Raw genomic sequence first — 17,525 nt, 5'->3', positions numbered from 1 at the left:
GTACTCCTAGTAGCCTTATATTTCAATGAAGACCCAAGAAGAAAAGTAGTTTTAAATTGTTTCTCTATACAATAGTAATTTACAAAAAATTTTGCTAATAGGTCCAATTATAAAAGAGTTGAATGCAAACTACACTTAGGAGAGAAACAGATTAAGGTTATTGTCTATAGAGTCCTTTTTTTCTTCAGGCCTAAGGTAAAGAATAATTCTTAATGCCTGCATTTTTGTTAGACCTTGCTGAGATAAGAACTTTGGAAAACTACTTTTCTTAGCATGGCAGCTTAAGAGATGGGGGATGGGAACAGAAGGGACAATAGAAGCAACAGCTCCTTTATATCAATTCTACAATAAGAATCATCCTAAATGTACACACATATGCAAAATAGTTCTGAATCAGGCATGCCATAAATTTCAATTTAAGCACACATAGATGAACTCAAGAAAATGCAAACTTAATTTAGTGGTGATAAGTAGGTTGGTCAGTTATTTCCAGGAATTACAGGAACAGATCTCATTTTGGGATACTCATGATAGCTGAAGCAAGAGTCAATGTTATGGAAGTGTTTTAAGTCAGTCTTCAATAGGACTGTTGCCACAGCCATGAGAATTTTAGCCTTCATCAAACCCATCATCCTGGACATATATTAATAATCATACACAAAATACATACAATGACACACAAAAATAATTACATTAATTCACAGTGCACTCTTAGACAAGTCATCCTTCTGCTAATTTTTTTCTCTCATTTATAGTAGACTAGTCATTTTGCATAGAGGGCAAAATGAATATAGCGCTTTTCATTCTTAAGCAGTTCACAGTAGAGATTTCCAAAACAAACACCCAGATTTCTCTGTGTACCTTACATTCCTTCCCCATAAATTGCTGGCACAAAATTCTCCAATGAAGTCAGATGCTCAGAAGGTCTCTGAACAAGGAATCCAAAATCCCTTATCAGACAAATGGCAAAAGCCCAAATGGTACAGATAAGCCCTGAATGGCCCAGAAGAGCCTCTAGACAATAGGGAAAAGGAAGGTGAAAGCCTGAGGTGCACTAATTAGAGAGAACTCACAAGGTCAGACTTCAGGGCCCCTACAGTCCAGATGCTCATTTCTGTGCCTCAGAAGATGATGGTAGAAAGCAGCCAATGCTGGCCAAAGTGGAAAGATAAAAAGAAGTCCCTGGTATAAAAGCAATTCCAGATGCTGTAGGGAACCAATTCTCACCTTTTCTTTTTATCCAGGTTCTACTAGCTGTGAGAACTAGTTTCTAAAGGGTACATTTTCTCCTGGCATGGCTTGTCAAAGTGAAATCAGAGTTTTGGGCTCTAGGTCTAAACTCCTGTGCTTCCACATGTCAGGTCTAGTCATTCCCCTACATACACCAAATAAAGAGGCATGGTGAAGGGGAGAGAAAGGAGGTTTGTTACACAGGTTGGCACATGCCACGGGAAGAGGCAGAATAAGCACTCAGCCCATCTTCAGCCATCTTCCATTTTCTTAGTATTGTAAAGATTTTTGTCTTGTGATAAGGAGGCATTAACTTGAAAGCTGACATTTCTTTTCTTTCACTCTGAAAAATTAAAAGAAATCATGGTATTTTAGTTTAAATAGCATTTCAGTATACATATAAATAAGGATATACATTTTCTCTTTTACTTTACATCCATCAGTCCATTTAAGTGTGCTTAGAGAGGAGTCTTAAATGATGTATAACAAATGTTAATGGAACTTATTTCTGAAGACTAGAACTTTTAGTTAGATTTTTAAAAAGCATTCTTTATATTTCCTGGCAATAATTACAGTTGAAAAATATCACTTTTTTTAACCAGAGCAATGAAATTCTTTTCTATATAAGAAAGATATAATAGTGTTATGCTCACAGTGGAAAGCTAAACTGCTGGAGGAGAAGTTGGTGTCAAGAAGGAAAAATTCAAGTGGAGATGAGTGGTGGTAGTAATTTTTGCTGCATAAATTGTGTCTTAAAAATTAAGCAGAGGACTGGAGGTGTAGCTCAGGTGGTAGAGTGCCTGCTTTGCAAGTGTGAAGCCCTGAGTTCAAACCCCAGTCCTGCCAAAAAAAAAAAAAAGAAAGAAAAAAAAAATTAAGCAGAGTCTCTGAATTCTGAATATTACCGTATGTTTCTGTAACAGTTTAATCCATGTGAGCCAATTACACCTAAGCATCCTACCTTTATTGCATCCCCATCACTGAAGGACAGAAATAAACTGTGTGGCTTATGTCTTAGACATCAACTTTATCAACAACCTCTCCTCTAAAATGTTGGCAAAGATCAAACAAGTTCACAAAGAAGTACTGAACTGCGGTGAGTCTCAATGTATCAAAAAAATTATTTTGAAATTTTCAGATTCACAGAAAGTTGCAAAGAGAGTACATAGAGATCCCATGTTCCCTTCACCTGATTTACCCAGGTTGGTGGCAGAAGCAGATAGAGATTCAAAGGCTTGATTGAAGAAAAGCCCTAAGTATTAGTTTTCACAACTTAAAGGCTAGACTGGCCATAGGTTTTTATCATGTATGATTTTCTTGTGGTTTGAAAGGTGAGTCATCTTTCCACACTATATGGCTAGGTTAGGAAGACCAAAACCAGGAAATTTTCATTGTTACAATGGGTTTGTACAGCTCAGTGTCATTTTATCACATGTAAACTAGCACAATCAGGATACAGAACTATCCCATCACTGCAAAGATTTCCCTCATGGCACACTACTTCTTCACCATCCCTAATGCCTTACTCATCTCTGTGATTTTTTCATTTGAGATTATTATATAATGAAATAGTACAGTGTGTAGCCTTTTGAGACTGTCTTTTTTTACTTAGTCTAGTATCTTTTGAAGTCCATCCCAGATGTTGTATGTATTGATTGTTCACTTTTTTATGGTTGAGCAATATTCTATAGCATAGATACACTACAGTTTTTTTTAAACTATTGTCTATCAAAGGATATTTTGATAGCTTCCAGTTTTTAGTTCTGCAAATGAAACTCCTCTGAACATTAGTGTACAGGTTTTGTGTGGGTATAAGTTTTCATTTTTTTGGCATATGTTCTCAGGGCTATGATTGTTAGGTCATATCATAAGTATGTGTTTTTTAAAAAAAAAATCACCAATTGCTGTTCAGAGAAACTGTACGATTTTATGTTCCCACCAGCACTATATTGGAAATGTAGTTTACCTTTATCTTTTTAGTATTTGGTATTGCTTCTACTTAGAAAAATAAGTCTTCTAATAGGCATATAGTAATGTCTCATCATGGTCTCAATCTGCATTTCTTAATGATTAATGGTATTGAACATCTCATGTGCTATTCACCTTCTGTACATCTCCTTCAGTGAAGTGTCTTTTATAGCTTTTGCCTAGTTTCTTTTTTATTGTTGTACTGGGGGTACATTGTGGCATTTCCAAGAGTTCTTACAATATACCAAATATATTATACTTGAATTCACTCCCTCTATCATTCTCCTTTTTCCTTCCTTCCCTCATTCCTGGAATAGTTTCAAGGGGTCTCATTTTCCATTTACATACATGTGTACACAGTATTTGTACCATAGTCAACCTCTAACACCCTCTCCCCACCTCCTCTTCCCTCCTATTGCTTCAACCGCCTCCTCAATAGGTCACACTAAGCAGATGTCTCATATGAGAGAAGGAGGGTAAAAAGAAGGAAGTTAAGAAGGTAAATATGGTTGATGCACTCCTATACAAGAATGAATATAGAATTTTAAATGTGTTGAAATCACCATAAGAAGGGGACTAAGCTAGAAAGTAGAAAAAAAGAGTAGATGAACCAATTTGGGTCATAATACATGTATACATGGAAATGTCACAAGGAAACTCCATGTACAACTATCTTAAATGAACAAAATGAACATTTTTTTCTTTTGTCTATTTTCTGATTGAATTAGTTATGTTTTTGTTCTGTTGAATACTAAGGGATCTCTAAATCCTAGATACAAATCAATTGACAGATGGCTTACAAATAGTTTGTAACAGTCTGTAGTTTTGTTTTTGTTTTTTTTTTCCATTATTTTCATCCCTGTCATTTCTCTTTTCTGCTTCTGGGATTGTGATGGCTCTTTTGTCATCATTTCTCTATCTATCTATCTATCTATCTATCTATCATCATCTGTCATCTGTTTATCATCTGTCATCTATCATCATCTATATCTCTCTATCATCTATCTGTATTTGAATATTCTCTTTTTTCAGAATATGCAATTTCTCTTGACATATTTTACATTCTCTAATTCTTTACTTTGTGCTTTCCATTCTGCTTTTTGAGCATATGCATTGTGGGTTTTTTTTTTTTTTGTAATTTTGGTTATATATTTCTCAGTTCTACAATTTACATTTGTTTCTTTTTCATGTCAGCTCTTAATTGATCAACTTTGCTAGTTGTTCCTCTGGGACTTGAATGAAGCAAATGTAATAAAGGCAATCATTTAGTAATGGTAACCAAAAACACCTGAGTGTTCCTGAAAACTCCTTTACCCAAAGGAATCCCTGGCTGACATTTGGAAATTTCAGTTCTATAATATTATTTTCCTTGGAAGCAGTTGTTGGCAAAGTAGCACTTTGATGAGATTAGAAGCCATGTATGATTTACTCATCAGATCTCAATGGTTGGGGGAAATTGTATCCTTGACAGCATTTCACTGATGGCTTCTCCAAGGAACAGTTTACACCTCAGACCCAAAGGTCAGCCTCGAGAAGTGGCAAGCCAGAATGTGTCCTTCTACAAACCATCCTCCATATTTCTGTAGCATTTACGATATAGTTTCTGTAACATCGTTCTCAGCCTTTTCAGGCAAAATGAATGACTCACTTGCCTTTTCTTTTACATTTTTTGTAACTATATGAGTACTAATCACATTGACAATAATTATAAAGTGATTATACAGGTAGCTGCTTTCCTAAATAGATTGTGAGTTCTTTGAGAAATAGAGTTTAGATTTTTATCTTTCTACTCACAGTACTCAGCAAAGTGCCTGATAACCTGCAAGACTACTTGTCATTATTCTTCTGTCCCACCCTCTCCAGAGTGATGATGTTTACTTAATTTTTTTCTCCATATAGATGGGAAGACTGGGAGAGAATGAAATGCTGGGGAGGAGAAATGGAAATAAGGGAGGGATTGTGTGTCATTTATCTCTGGATGAAATATGAATGCCTCTAAACAATTGAATTTAATTAAAGTCAATATTTCTTAACAACTTAACATTTTATTCTGTGAAAAATAAAGTTTTTTTTCATCTAATGAAGCCATGACTGATTTTAATTCATCAAATTCCAAACCATCCTAACAACATCTCCAAAGTGGAATGATCAGATAAAGTTACTAGTGTAAGTAAAAGAAAGTTGTCATATATAAGTGTACCCAGATGATTCTGAAGTTCTCTTGGTAAGACTATTAGTAAGAAAAACATATCTTACAAGGCAGTTTTCAGGTGTTTGTAAAGCATTTGTAATTCTCTTCTTAGTGTTTTTGTTCAATAATTATCTGTATTTTAACAGTTTAATTTGCACTTAATCAGAATTAGTCTCCTCTTCTGGGTATCCCTGGCTTGCAAGAGGGCAAGAAATCTTTAGGGAAAACTACATACATAAAGCTTCAGGTAAAGCTGTGTTTGGGTGAATTCCAGGAGCCACAAACCAACTGAAGAGATGGGGTCTTAAAAATTATCTAAAAATAGAATGGTCCTGGAAATTGAATAGTAGAGACAAGTAGATACTGGTAACAAAAGTAGAGTGGCAACCAGAATAGTTATGATTGGGTGTAGAGAGAACAGATCCAAAATGAATGTGTTGTTTTTTTCCCATGCAATCTAGAGAAAAAACAAGCCATAGCTATTGTTTGGGGGAGACTGGAGGTGGTTGAAGATTCACCAATGTCCTCATCAACTGCAGAGCCATAATCACATATCCCTAATGTGAAGACAGAAAAACATCTGTGCAGAAGATGGGAGTTCTTTATTCTGTATAAAGGGTAGGAGGTAGTATGGAGTAGCCTTGTGCAGGAGATAGACACCCTGAAAGGAAGAAGAATACTGTAATGATAAAGAGAGATGAACAAGGAACCATCCATGTGAACTGACATCCTTTGAGAGCATAAATGTTGGGACTAAGTTTACATTATTTTGTGCTAAAAGGGCAATGTTAACTAAATGATGTTCTATAATGCTTTAGGAACATGCAAATATCCAATGGAATTAAATGTGCATTTGAAATTTGGACTGGGAAAGATTGGTGGAAGAAAGCCTCAAAAGAGAGGAATTTCCCTTCTATCTCAGAGGATACCCTCCTCAACTTTATGGCTTCACCTAATCTTTCTGTACTGAGAAAGTTGAGAGACAGTGGACTTACCACTTTGCTATTGGATTTTTGAAACCTTCTATAAGTTAACATTGTGGAAGTATTGCAGCTTAGCCAAAGTCATTAAATTCTTTCTTAATAAAATAGTACTAAGCAACATAATAGCTGAAGCATAAGTGCCCTGTGAGGCAGCATATCCACCCTCAAATGAGAGAGATGCTGTGGAGACAGCTTAAGTATTCATGCCAGAGCCTTTGTGGTGTGAGTGGGTAGGTTAGGTTGCTAAGTGAGAAAATGACTGTTTCTGATGAAAATTTGTGGCTTTATGCAAGTACACTCAACATCTACTTAAATAAAATACCAGGAGCATGTCTCTTTAGAAAAACACCAAATAACCTGTGTCTCTAGAAATACCAAAACCTGTGTCTTTAGAAAAATAATTATTTTTCTGAAGATTTTCATGGAATTTTAAGGAGACATCAGTAGAGTTGATGTCTAGGACATGATTTTCATTAAAAAAAAAAAAAGAGGCAAGCCCAATATTAGCTAATAATGAAAAAAACTGATTGAGGAATTCAAGTAAGCCCCAGATGTTTCAGAGATGGCCTGGTGAGTAATCATCAAAATCCTCATGGAGCGCCTAAAAGCCACGGGAATTGGGAAGCTTTCAAGGCTCCTCCCTCATAGATCAAGACTCTGGGCCAATTTCTGGATATGGTAAATTAAATAGATCTCCTTAATTGCAAATACTTGCAAAATCTTTTTCTGGTGTTGAAGAAAATACAGACTACTGGGGCCAGCCAAATCATGGAAATAGACCTACAGTCAATATCTTGCTTTAGCACTCTACCCAACTTCCTTCTCCAACACAATTTGCGCATATTGACTCTATCTGTTTCAGCTTCCAAGTTGAGAGAAGGTCTGCAAGTGAAACTGCAAAAGGGAAATGGATATGGGGAGGTTTGGCTGTGCTGAGGAATGGTATGCAAACATATTTTTAAAATTTTTAAACAATTGATTTCTTTTGCAATTCCATGATAATGCCTGTTTGCTGAGATTTTTAAAGTGTGAGGAAACATATTTACTAAAACCCTCTGAGCTCATTTGTATTTCATGTAATGGTGTGGTGTGAATTAATTCAATTGGAAATGGACTGCTACAATTTAAATAAATATTCGAAGATAAATGCACTTATGGTACCCTGAACATATAAGATTCTGTTATGCTAGGTAGATAAGCAGTGTTAGATTTGTAGAGAGAGTTGCTAAATCTCCATGTCTTAATCCTTTATTAAAGAGGTAAATCTTGTTTATTTCAGTTTTATTGATGTTATTGGGAGTTTTCAAACGTTAAGATTCCCAGGCTTCTTATTTAACAGGTAGATGTTTGCCATGCCTATGTTAGACCATCTTGCTGAAGTCTGAGTTTTTGAGGCCGTTTTCAAAATGGAGAAAGAGAGAATCTTCCATTTCTTTGAGGCTGTCAGGGAGCAGTAGGCCTTAACCACAGAAGATGTTCAGACAGTGATGACATTGTGTTTAATACCTGCTGATCTCCAAACGCCATATGTAAGCTTGCTACTGCTCCATTTCTACCACAGCCTTTTAGAACTCTCCCATGTTTCTCTGCTGGGTTCATCTTCAAAGTCTTTCTTGCCACAATAGCCTGTAAAGTGGTGGGGCATGCTGAGAAAAAAACCCAAAAGTTCCAATACCCTTAGATGATTGGCCAATTTGGCCAAAGGACCTCTCCACTGAGCATGAAAAGAGGAAAATGGAATTGCTCATTCTTGAAAAATAATTTTGGCTGAGGTAAGAAACCTCAAATTCACAGCCTCTACCTTCCAAGTGTTGGGATTACAGAAGTGCACAACCATGGCTGACTAATTTATGTACTTTTTTCACTAAGTAAGTAATAACCACAAACTGATTTAAATTATTTTTGATGTTGCTATTACTATTTTAATAGAGCCAAGAGCTTAAATTCCTTTCTGGGCCCAGCACATACCAGTCAGGTATAAAGCAATAGAGTATCTTTGAGGACAATGGAGGCCTGGAGAGTGGACGCCCAGCAATGTGAAGCAATTGTAACCAAGAAAGTTTGGTCTTACTGCCCCTGATGAAGTCAGACATTTGAGGGACAGAGTGAGAGAGGCAGAAAGATAGCAAAGTAAATCTGAAGAAACGTTTCTGTTAGAAACTCTTCTGATTCAAGACTTTTTAGTTTCTTTTCCCAGGAAAAAGCTAATTTTGCAATTAATTATTAGGATACAAAAGGCATCTTTCCTTCAGGGAGAGATAGGGAAAAGCAGCTTTTTCCCAAAGAACAGGAGACAACATTCGTTAGATAACAAATGTTACCTTTTTAGATGGCTTCAGTCAGAGGTACCTTTAGTCAGAAGTATTCTCTACAGCAAAGCTGGTGGGAGACTAATAACATAGTTCAGCTGTGCAAACTCCCAAGTTAGTAACTTTTAAAGTTGACTAAAAGCAAGTGGAACTAGAGAAATTATTTAGATTTTCTATAGTAACAAATTCACATTCACAATAATAATTTTAAGAGTAATTGTGTTGGTCCCACAAAACGTATCTGCAGGTTGCATTCTGCCTCTAGGACACGTCTGTGATCTTTAGCACTGTGTAATCAGAAGAAGGGTGTTAGTATGAATTTGGCAGAATTTGGTTTATATCTCACAAATCTGCTGTGGGTGATGCACAGATGACACGCAGGGATTTTCAGCTGTTGAGGGTTCTTGGGTCCACTCTGAGAATGAAAGCAGAGGCAGACTACAGCAGCAGAGGTCAGAAAGATTTTATTTGTAGAGAAGAGAAGAGAAGGGCTGCATGCGGGCATGCAGCAGGACCAAGAAACTGGTGGTGACGTGGGTCAGGTTGGAGATTGGGTTTTATAGTATCTTTGTATTGCCCAAGGGCGGAAATGTCCCTCAGGTGCATTTCTTGGGTAGGAGAAGTGTCTCCTTGGCCAATTATCTCCTTTTGGGACCTCCTGCAGTCTGTCCTTCAAGTCCTCCCTCTCAATGATCACCCTAACTGCTGGACGACAAAGCAGTATAGACAACAAAGTCTATTCAGTGACTGCTTTTTGCTGACAGGGGGCGATGAAGGGGACCACAGCATCAGGGCTGACCATGAAAAGGTTATCTAGGGGACTGTGAAGGTAGATCATATTCATCTCCATCAGGGGCATCTGTAGTTTGATGGATTCTAGGCAAGAGGAAACAAACTTGACAAGTAAGTTTAAAATGCAAGGCCCAAACACAAGTAAGAGAATAACGGCAACTATAGGCCCCAGGAAGGGTAAGAACCACGTCCTGGAGGGGAGCAAGGATTTTATTTGGTCCCATACCTGTGTAGAAACCTGAGTTTTGAGAGATTGTTCCCGGAGCCATTTAACTTGCTGGAGAATGTAGTCTGCATGTTCCTCTACAATGCCTGGAGTGTACACACACACACACACACATATATATATATATAACAGGAATTATTAGTGATAACACATACCCCTCCTTGTTTAGCCAAAAGAAAATCTAGGGCCAAGCTGTGGTCCATGACCACACAGGCAAGGGATGACAAAGACCTTTGCATGTCCTTAATGGCAAGGCCTACCTGCTCTGAGGTGCCGTCTACTACTTTGGTTAGGTATTTTACAGTTATTTGGCAATAACCCCATAGCTGATTCCAGTTAGGGCTGCAAACAATGCTGTTATCCATAAAACTATTAGAGTAATCTCCCTTTTATCCCTATGGGAAGTTGTTCCTGTTCATTGGGAAAATTTGGTTTGTTATATTATAGTATTATTTCAAAAAGAGATATGTTCAGGATTAGGTATCAGTTGGGCAATTGCCCAAATTCCTTGAGCAGCCCCCATACCTGATTCTTTTTCCATGACCTCCCTACAAAAAGATATCCTTCCTCAAGGCATAAAATACCTTGGGTATTATTAGCCTGGGCCTGAGAAGTTTCTCCTAGAAACATGTAGTTGAGTAAAGGATGGAAGCACAGGGGTGGAAATGTAGAGTTATACAGTTTTTTAAAGCCCTGTTGTATATTTTGTTAAGATACATTTGTGATGGCCAGTAGTAAGTATGCAATAGGAGTTTTGAACGAGTGAGGTTTGAAGACTTGGTCAGCTTAGGGACGAGGATCCCATTACAAGCGTGAGCCCTAAGCACATTGGAACCTGTAAAAGTGGGGCCTTTAGAGTTGTTCATACAGCGTCAGCTGGTTGTCAGATGATAGTCCCCTTTAAGGGTGGTGAAGTCAAATATGTCCTTTCTTTGGGATGTAGGCCCTAGGTCCTCTATTGATGAATGACAAACTTGTATATAGCTGTCTAGGACAGAAATGTTAATGTCCAATTTTTGTCTGAGAGATGAATCCAAGCCAAGAGTAAGACATAGCAGGCTGGTTCTTCCATGGTATCCTTGTAAGAGGAACCATGGCAAAGGAGAAGTTATCTGCCCTGAATATCAAAGAAAGGAAAGGATCCTGAGTGAAGTTTAATAGGACCCATGACAGCAGGTGAGCAGCTCCTGGTCTCTCATAGCAAACCCAAGAGTCGTTTAGTGGAGATTTTGGAAGGGCAAATGCTTGAAAGAGGTTTAAAATCCCATTGGTCTTCCATGAAGGGCTGTAGCTCTTCCCATATAGGGGCACTAGCGTACCCAGAAGAACAAGTCCCATAGCAGTATAGTAGGAAATAAAAGGAACATGCTGATGCTGTCTTTTGAGTTCTAGTCCAATTAGAAGAAGCTGTAGAAGCCAGTACTGTTCCCAAAGTAATTACAAGCAGAATGAATAGACTGATTAGGAGGTATTGGAGGTTTTGATCAAGAAGACTTACCTGTATCAGTAGACATTTTCTTTTTGAACAGCAGTTTTAATCCATCCAGAGGTTTGCATGAGAAGGAGGTGCTCCACTTCTGGATTCAGAGGTGGAGATGTGACATTCACAGGGGGATTCTAGCCATTGAATCTTGAGTGATGGATCCAGGAATCCAGGCCAGCCACTCGCACTGCCGTTGGAGTAGACAGAATAACTGAATATGGCCCCTCCCAGAGCAGGGTGTTTAAGTCCCGGGTTGGATTTGGAGACTTTATTAGGACTAGGTCACCAGGGCAAAAGAGAGGGGTCCCTTTATATCCTCCCTGGGAGTGGCTTGTTTGATCTCCGAGAGTGTTTGTTGGAATTTAGCAAGTTGAGTAACATGGGAGATTAACTGAGCTGTCCCTTGGTCAAGAAGGAGGTCATTGGTTAGGAAGGGGCTGCCGTGTAGAGATTTGAAAGGGGTCAGTCCCTGCTTGCCCGGAGTGTTTCTGAGCCTAATGAGAACAATAAGGAAGAGCTTGGTCCAGGGAGAGTGGGTTTCTTGGGCTAATTTAGACAGGTGTCTTTTTAAAAGTTAATTTGTTTTTTCTACCTTTCCAGATGACTGGGGACGTCAGGCACAGTGGAGGTGGTGTTCTATGCCTAGTGCTCTAGAGAGTCCCTGAGTTACTTCTGCCTTAAATGCAGGCCCATTATCACTTTGAAGGCTTTTGGGGAGAACAAAGTGGGGGATTATTTCTGTGATTAGAACTCAGACCACCTCCCTAGCATGTTCTGTACAAGGAAAAGTCTCTACCCACCCAGTGAACGTATCCACAAATACTAACAGTAGTTTTGACTTTGGTCCATCTGGTATTTGGGCAAAGTCTAGTTGCCAGCCTTCCCTGGGATAGGATCACTGCCTCTGTGCCCCTGGCATCTGGAGTCTTTTATTCTTGTGCTTAGTTTTTTGGCATGTTTCACATCGCTGTACAACTTGTTGGGCAGTGTCCCTTAATTTAGTCCCCTCAAACATTTTGTTGACCAAAACCAAAGTATTGCCTAAGCACAAATGAAAAAGTTGGTGGAGAGTCTTAAGAATTTTCCACTGGAGTGCCTTGGGGAGCCATAGCTTCCCTCCAGGGGATAGCCACCAGCCACGGTGATCCAGTTGGTAGCCTTGGTCTGAGGCTTGTTTACTTTCCTCTGATTGATAATGTGGTCTCTCCAGGGGAAGGAGAGTCCCCTCCCAGAGGAGAGGGCCAGCTATATATTCCTGCATGGCTGTCTGTTTACTGCTTCATCAGCCACTTTTTTTCCCTTTGCTATCTTATCTTCCCCTTTTTGGTAACCTCTACAATGAATCACTGAGACCTCTTTAGGCAACAGAACAGCATCTAGGAGGGCTAGCATGTCATGAGCATGTCTAATGGGAGAGCCTGTTGTAGCTAGCATTCCCCTTTCCTTCCAGATGGCTGCATGAGCATGAAGGATCAGGAAGGCATACTTAGAATCTATATAGATGTTGACTCTGTTCTTTTGACAGTTTCAGGGCTTCTGTTAGGGCCAATAATTCTGCCAATCAAGCACTTGTATTAGGAGAACAGGACCTGATTTGAGGATGCCAAATTCTGTCACAACTGCAAAACATGCATGTCTGACACCATTCTTGACAAAGGAACTGCCATTAGTGTATAATTCTAGTTCTGGGCTTTTTAAGGGCTGATCAGTTAAGTCAGGTTAGCCAGCATAATTCTCCATAAGTACCTCCTCACATGAGTATTCAGGATTTCCTTCTGCCTCTGGTAGAAAGAATGCAGAGTTTAGGCATTGACAGGCCCTTAAAGTTATTTCTGTCCCTCTCAAAGCTAGGCCTGGTATTTAAGTAGACAGCTGTTAGATCGCCAAAGTTCTCCTTTTGAGCTTAAAATTCTCCCTAGGTCATGTGGGGTGTAAACTGTCAGAAGCCGGTTTAGGATAAGTTTTTGAGCTTCAGGCACTAGAAGGTAACTACAGTGACTGTTTTAAGACATCCTGACCACCCCTTGGGTACCTGATCTAATTCTTTACTTAAGTAGCCCACTGACTGGGGAGTGATGCCCCTGAGCTGAGTCACCACTCCCAGGGCCAGTCCTCCCTTTTCATAGACGTATAATTGAAACTTGTCCTGTACTGGGAGACCCAGGGCTGGACCTGTCATAAGGGCCTTTTTAAACTGGTGGAATACATTTTCTGACTTGCCATCCCATTCAATAAAGGGCTGGGGTTCCTTCTGTGCTTCCTTAAGGATTTGATATAAAGGCCTGGCTAGGTCTGCATATCCCAGGATCCAAATTCTACAGTATCCTGTCACCCCCCAAAAGGCCCTCAATTGTTTTAGAGTCTTAGGTAGAGGAAACATCAGGATCAGATGGATTCCATCTTCTCCTGTCCTCTTTTCTTTCTCCAGAACAAGACCTAAATATGTAACCCTAGACTGACATAATTGGGCTTTTTCTTTAAAGATTTTATAGCCTCTATCTGTTAGGAAGTTTAGTAGGGATTCAGTGGCTCATAAAATGACAGGCTCAGTAGGTTCACAGAGAAGGAGGTCATCTACATATTGTAGCAGAGTATCTTGTGGATACTGCCACTCTGCCAAGTTTTGGGTTAGAGCCAACCCAAAGAGATGGGGCTGTCTCTGAATCCGTGGGGGAGGACAGTCCAGGTGACCAGTCTAGCCTTTCATGTGGGATCCTCAAAGACAAAGATATGTTAACTTTTAGGATGTAAGGGAATACAAAGAGAAGGCATCCTTTAAGTCCAGGACAGAGTAGTAAGCAGTACTTGGAGGTATTTGGGCTAAAAGCATATAGGGATTTAGAACTACAGGGTGGAGAGGCACTACTGCTTCATTGATCAGGCGGAGATCTTGGACTAGCCTCCATTTGTTAGGTCCTTTCCTGACACTGAGATTATGGGAATTAGCCCCTCATTAACTTCTGGTCTTAAAGGATATTGTCTTTGATGGGGAAATTAAGAAGTTTCCTTGAGATGAATTAGGACTGGGACTGCTGTTTGTGTCCATCCCATGGTATGGCCATCCATCCACACCATGGGGTCTACTTGTTCCTCTATCAGGGCAAGCAAAAGTACTCTCCTGGGGGTAAAAGGAGCTGTATCCCCAATTTAGATAGACGGTCTCACCCTAGCAGAGGAATAGGGGTTTCTGGGACAATAAAAAAGGAGTAACAAAAGTGGAAATCTCCCCAGGAGCAGACTAGAGGCTGAATAATGCTCTAGGGGATGGCCTGATATGTCCCAAACAGTAATTTTCTTGGAGGACCTGGGTCCAGGTGAGAAAAGAATAGCTGAAATGCTGGCTCCAGTATCAATAAGGAGTCTGACCTTGTGCTTTCCAGTAGTAACTATCTGCTCTACTTTTGTGGTGGTTGTGGGAGCCCAGATGGAAGGCCCCGGGACCCATCATTGGGTGGGAAGCTCTGGCCTCAGTTCCCCTGGGAACCAAGGACAGTGTTCCTTCCAATGATTTCCCTGGCAAATGGGGCAGGGTCCCAGAGGTGGCTTCCTCTAGGGGCACTCCCTCCTAAAATGGCCTTCCTGTCCACATTGAAAGCATGTCCTCAGGTTTGGACTCTGCTCCTAAGAGCCTCTCTGGGCACTGTGATCAGAACCTCCTGCCATTTATCCTTTCTCTTTTCCCTTGCCAGGTCCTTCTTTTCTTTTTCTAAGTCACTATTATAGTATATCAATGTGGTTACATGGACCAATTAGTCTAGATCTCTGCTCCCTTAAGCCACCAGTTTTTGAAGCTTTCTACAAATATCTGGGGCTGTGTTAGAAATTTATGTTTTAGGACAATCTCCCTCTCCTGTGACTCTGGTACAATGTAAGTATGCTTTTGTAAAGCATCCTTAAGTCTCTGTGGGAAAGCTACTGGGATTTCTAAGGGCCCTTGCTGTACAACCATGACTTGGGAGTAATTAAGAGGTTTTGCCTTGGCTCTCCTTAGACCCTCAAGAATGCAGTGGATGAAGTGGTTATGGGTCCATTCATCCTTGTCATTTTCAGGGTCCTACTTAGGATCCTACCTAGGCACTGCCTGATCTCCTGTGGGCATTGGGAATAAAGATTCCCTTTTAGGTATCCAGTGTCTCTGTCTTTCTTCTCCCTCCCCCTCTTCCTCTAAGGGCCCAGTCTGAGATGGGCCTGTAGGGCTACATATATCTAAGTGATAATCATCCCCAGCTGCAGCTGCCTGATCTAGTACTCACTGTTTCTCTAGGGAAGTGAGGGTCTGTGATAACAATAGCATTACATCCTTCCAGCTCAGTTCAAAGTTTTGGCTGACTTCTCTGAATGCCTGGATGTACTGGTCTGGGTTTTCTGTGTAATTTCCTAAATCTGTTTTTATTTCTTTAAGTTCACTTAATCTAAAAGGAATGTGAGCCCTATCCCCTCCAGGAATTAACTGATAGGGCATCAACCAATCTCTTCAGGGTGGGATATAGCCCCTGTGGTTTCCCTGGAGATTTGATTTCTGTCATGGGGGAGGCCCTCTTTGACATTGCTGGGAGTCCTTGGGCATTATATGGGTTTTTTTGGTTCTGGTTACTCAAGGGAGTTTGGGGGCTTTTTGTAAGGGGCCACCATGGTCTGGGTATCTAGCCTGCATTTGCTCAGCCATTTTGGGTTGTCTTTTAGGAAAAATAAAAGTTTAATATGTGGGACTTCAGTCCACTTTCCCTCCTTTTTACAGAACATATCTAATTTAAGAATGGTATTATAATGAATACTCCTTCCTTCTGGCCATTTTTCCCCATCTCCCAGAAGATATTGTGGCCAGGCCAGGGTGCAGTAAAACTTGAGTTGCTTTTGTTGAAGACTTTCTGGATCAAGGTCTTTTCAATGTTTTAGTAAGCAGGCAAGGGGGGATCCTTCTGGAATCCTGGAAGCTTGATTCCTTATCTAAGAAGGGAAGAAAGGGAAAACTGATCACCTTAACACAGGTTTCCTCCTTTTACCTAGGCATCCCCAGGTAAGGAGCTCCTCTATGTGGGAGAGGGTATCTCTCTCTCCAGTGATCTCTGGCCACTGCCACCTGTGGCTAAGGTCATGGAGAAGACATTTAGGTACATCTAGCTGCAGCCACCCCACCAGAGTGACCCTAATCAATTTCTTCTTTGTTCATTTTGTTTTGTCTGTTTGCCTTGTGATCCAGGTACCTGATTTTCCTCTACCAGATGAAGGCTTATAATTTAAAAATAACTCTATCAAAGTATCCAAGAGGGCTTGCATGGCCAAAGGGAGGACCCCTGTGGAGGCATGGATGGGGACTCCTGATGAAATAGACTTTTGTCCCCCTTGTATATGAGACATACATATTTTCTATGAAAAGAGAGAGAGTGTCTGAAGGCATTGTTTTTTGCTGCAGTAAGGGACAAAAGCAGAGAAGACCATTGAGGTCTCTTCCCTGCCCCCCCAACCCCCACCATGAGGGCAGACTATGGGAACCTGCTTAACCAGATCAACCAGATGCCTAACAAAAACAGTTAAGCCTAAATTAGAGAGTAGGGGTTTCTGGTATACTCAGCTGAAATGGGGGCTGCAGAAGAGTCTAAGGATTAGATTTTGAATGGAGGAGGTAGGGATCTCTCCCAGACTGAAGAAGGAAGCCCACTGCTGTTTAGAACAAAGAGGGAGGCCACTCATCCTGATCTACTTGGGAAAGAGGAAGGAGAAGCTGAGGATTGGGGGAAAGAGAGTTTCCAGGCTCAATGCATGAGGGATTATCGGTCATCACTGCTGTCCTGGTCAATCCTGGCAGAGGCAATACTAGAGGACTAGAAGCGAGGGGTAACCTCCACTCTTGGGCTATGGGAACTGTGAAGAAAGTGTAGAGATCTGATTGTCCATTTGCTGCAGATATGGCTGGAGGGGTCCAATACTTAGCCACCTTTGGAGCCTCAGGAAGGGTCAGGAAGCATCTTCAGCCCTTGGGTGTCTGGCAGGGAGTTGCCCCTGCCAGAGCACCCTTACAGCTTGAAGAGAAATTTTCCTTCCCTCTGATTGTTTTCAGATTTCTTCCTAAGCAGGTCAGATCTGAAAGGGAGAGAGAGTTTAAGGAGGGAGGGAGCCGAGAGTTGAGAGGAAAAAAAGCCTTGGTGCATTGAAGTTTAGCTCTGCCCATTGTAGCATTGGCAGTCTGGTATAAGCCCCTGGCTGGCCCCCAATTTCTTGAGTTGCCTGCCATAACAGCTGTAGAGGGCTCGGAGCTTTCTCCCCAAGTTCCTGAGGGAGAAAGTCTTCCTAGCAGGAGAGAGAGAGAGAGAGAGAGAGAGAGAGAGAAAGTTTCCCTGAGAGA

General features: G+C 40.6%; 1 protein-coding gene across 1 annotated transcript in view; it reads left to right on the top strand.

Moving 5' to 3' along the window:
- Ifi44l (interferon induced protein 44 like) overlaps positions 1 to 17,525 on the top strand; it is a 50,304-nt gene that overhangs the window by 11,228 nt on the left and 21,551 nt on the right. Inside the window, 2 exon segments of the mRNA XM_074079576.1 lie at positions 2,154 to 2,222; positions 2,224 to 2,326. Coding sequence (XP_073935677.1) covers positions 2,154 to 2,222; positions 2,224 to 2,326 — 172 coding nt within the window.

The sequence above is a fragment of the Castor canadensis genome, chromosome 7, assembly GCF_047511655.1.
Source record: "Castor canadensis chromosome 7, mCasCan1.hap1v2, whole genome shotgun sequence".
Taxonomy (NCBI): domain Eukaryota; kingdom Metazoa; phylum Chordata; class Mammalia; order Rodentia; family Castoridae; genus Castor; species Castor canadensis.
This window is presented reverse-complemented; position numbering and strand designations above follow the sequence as displayed.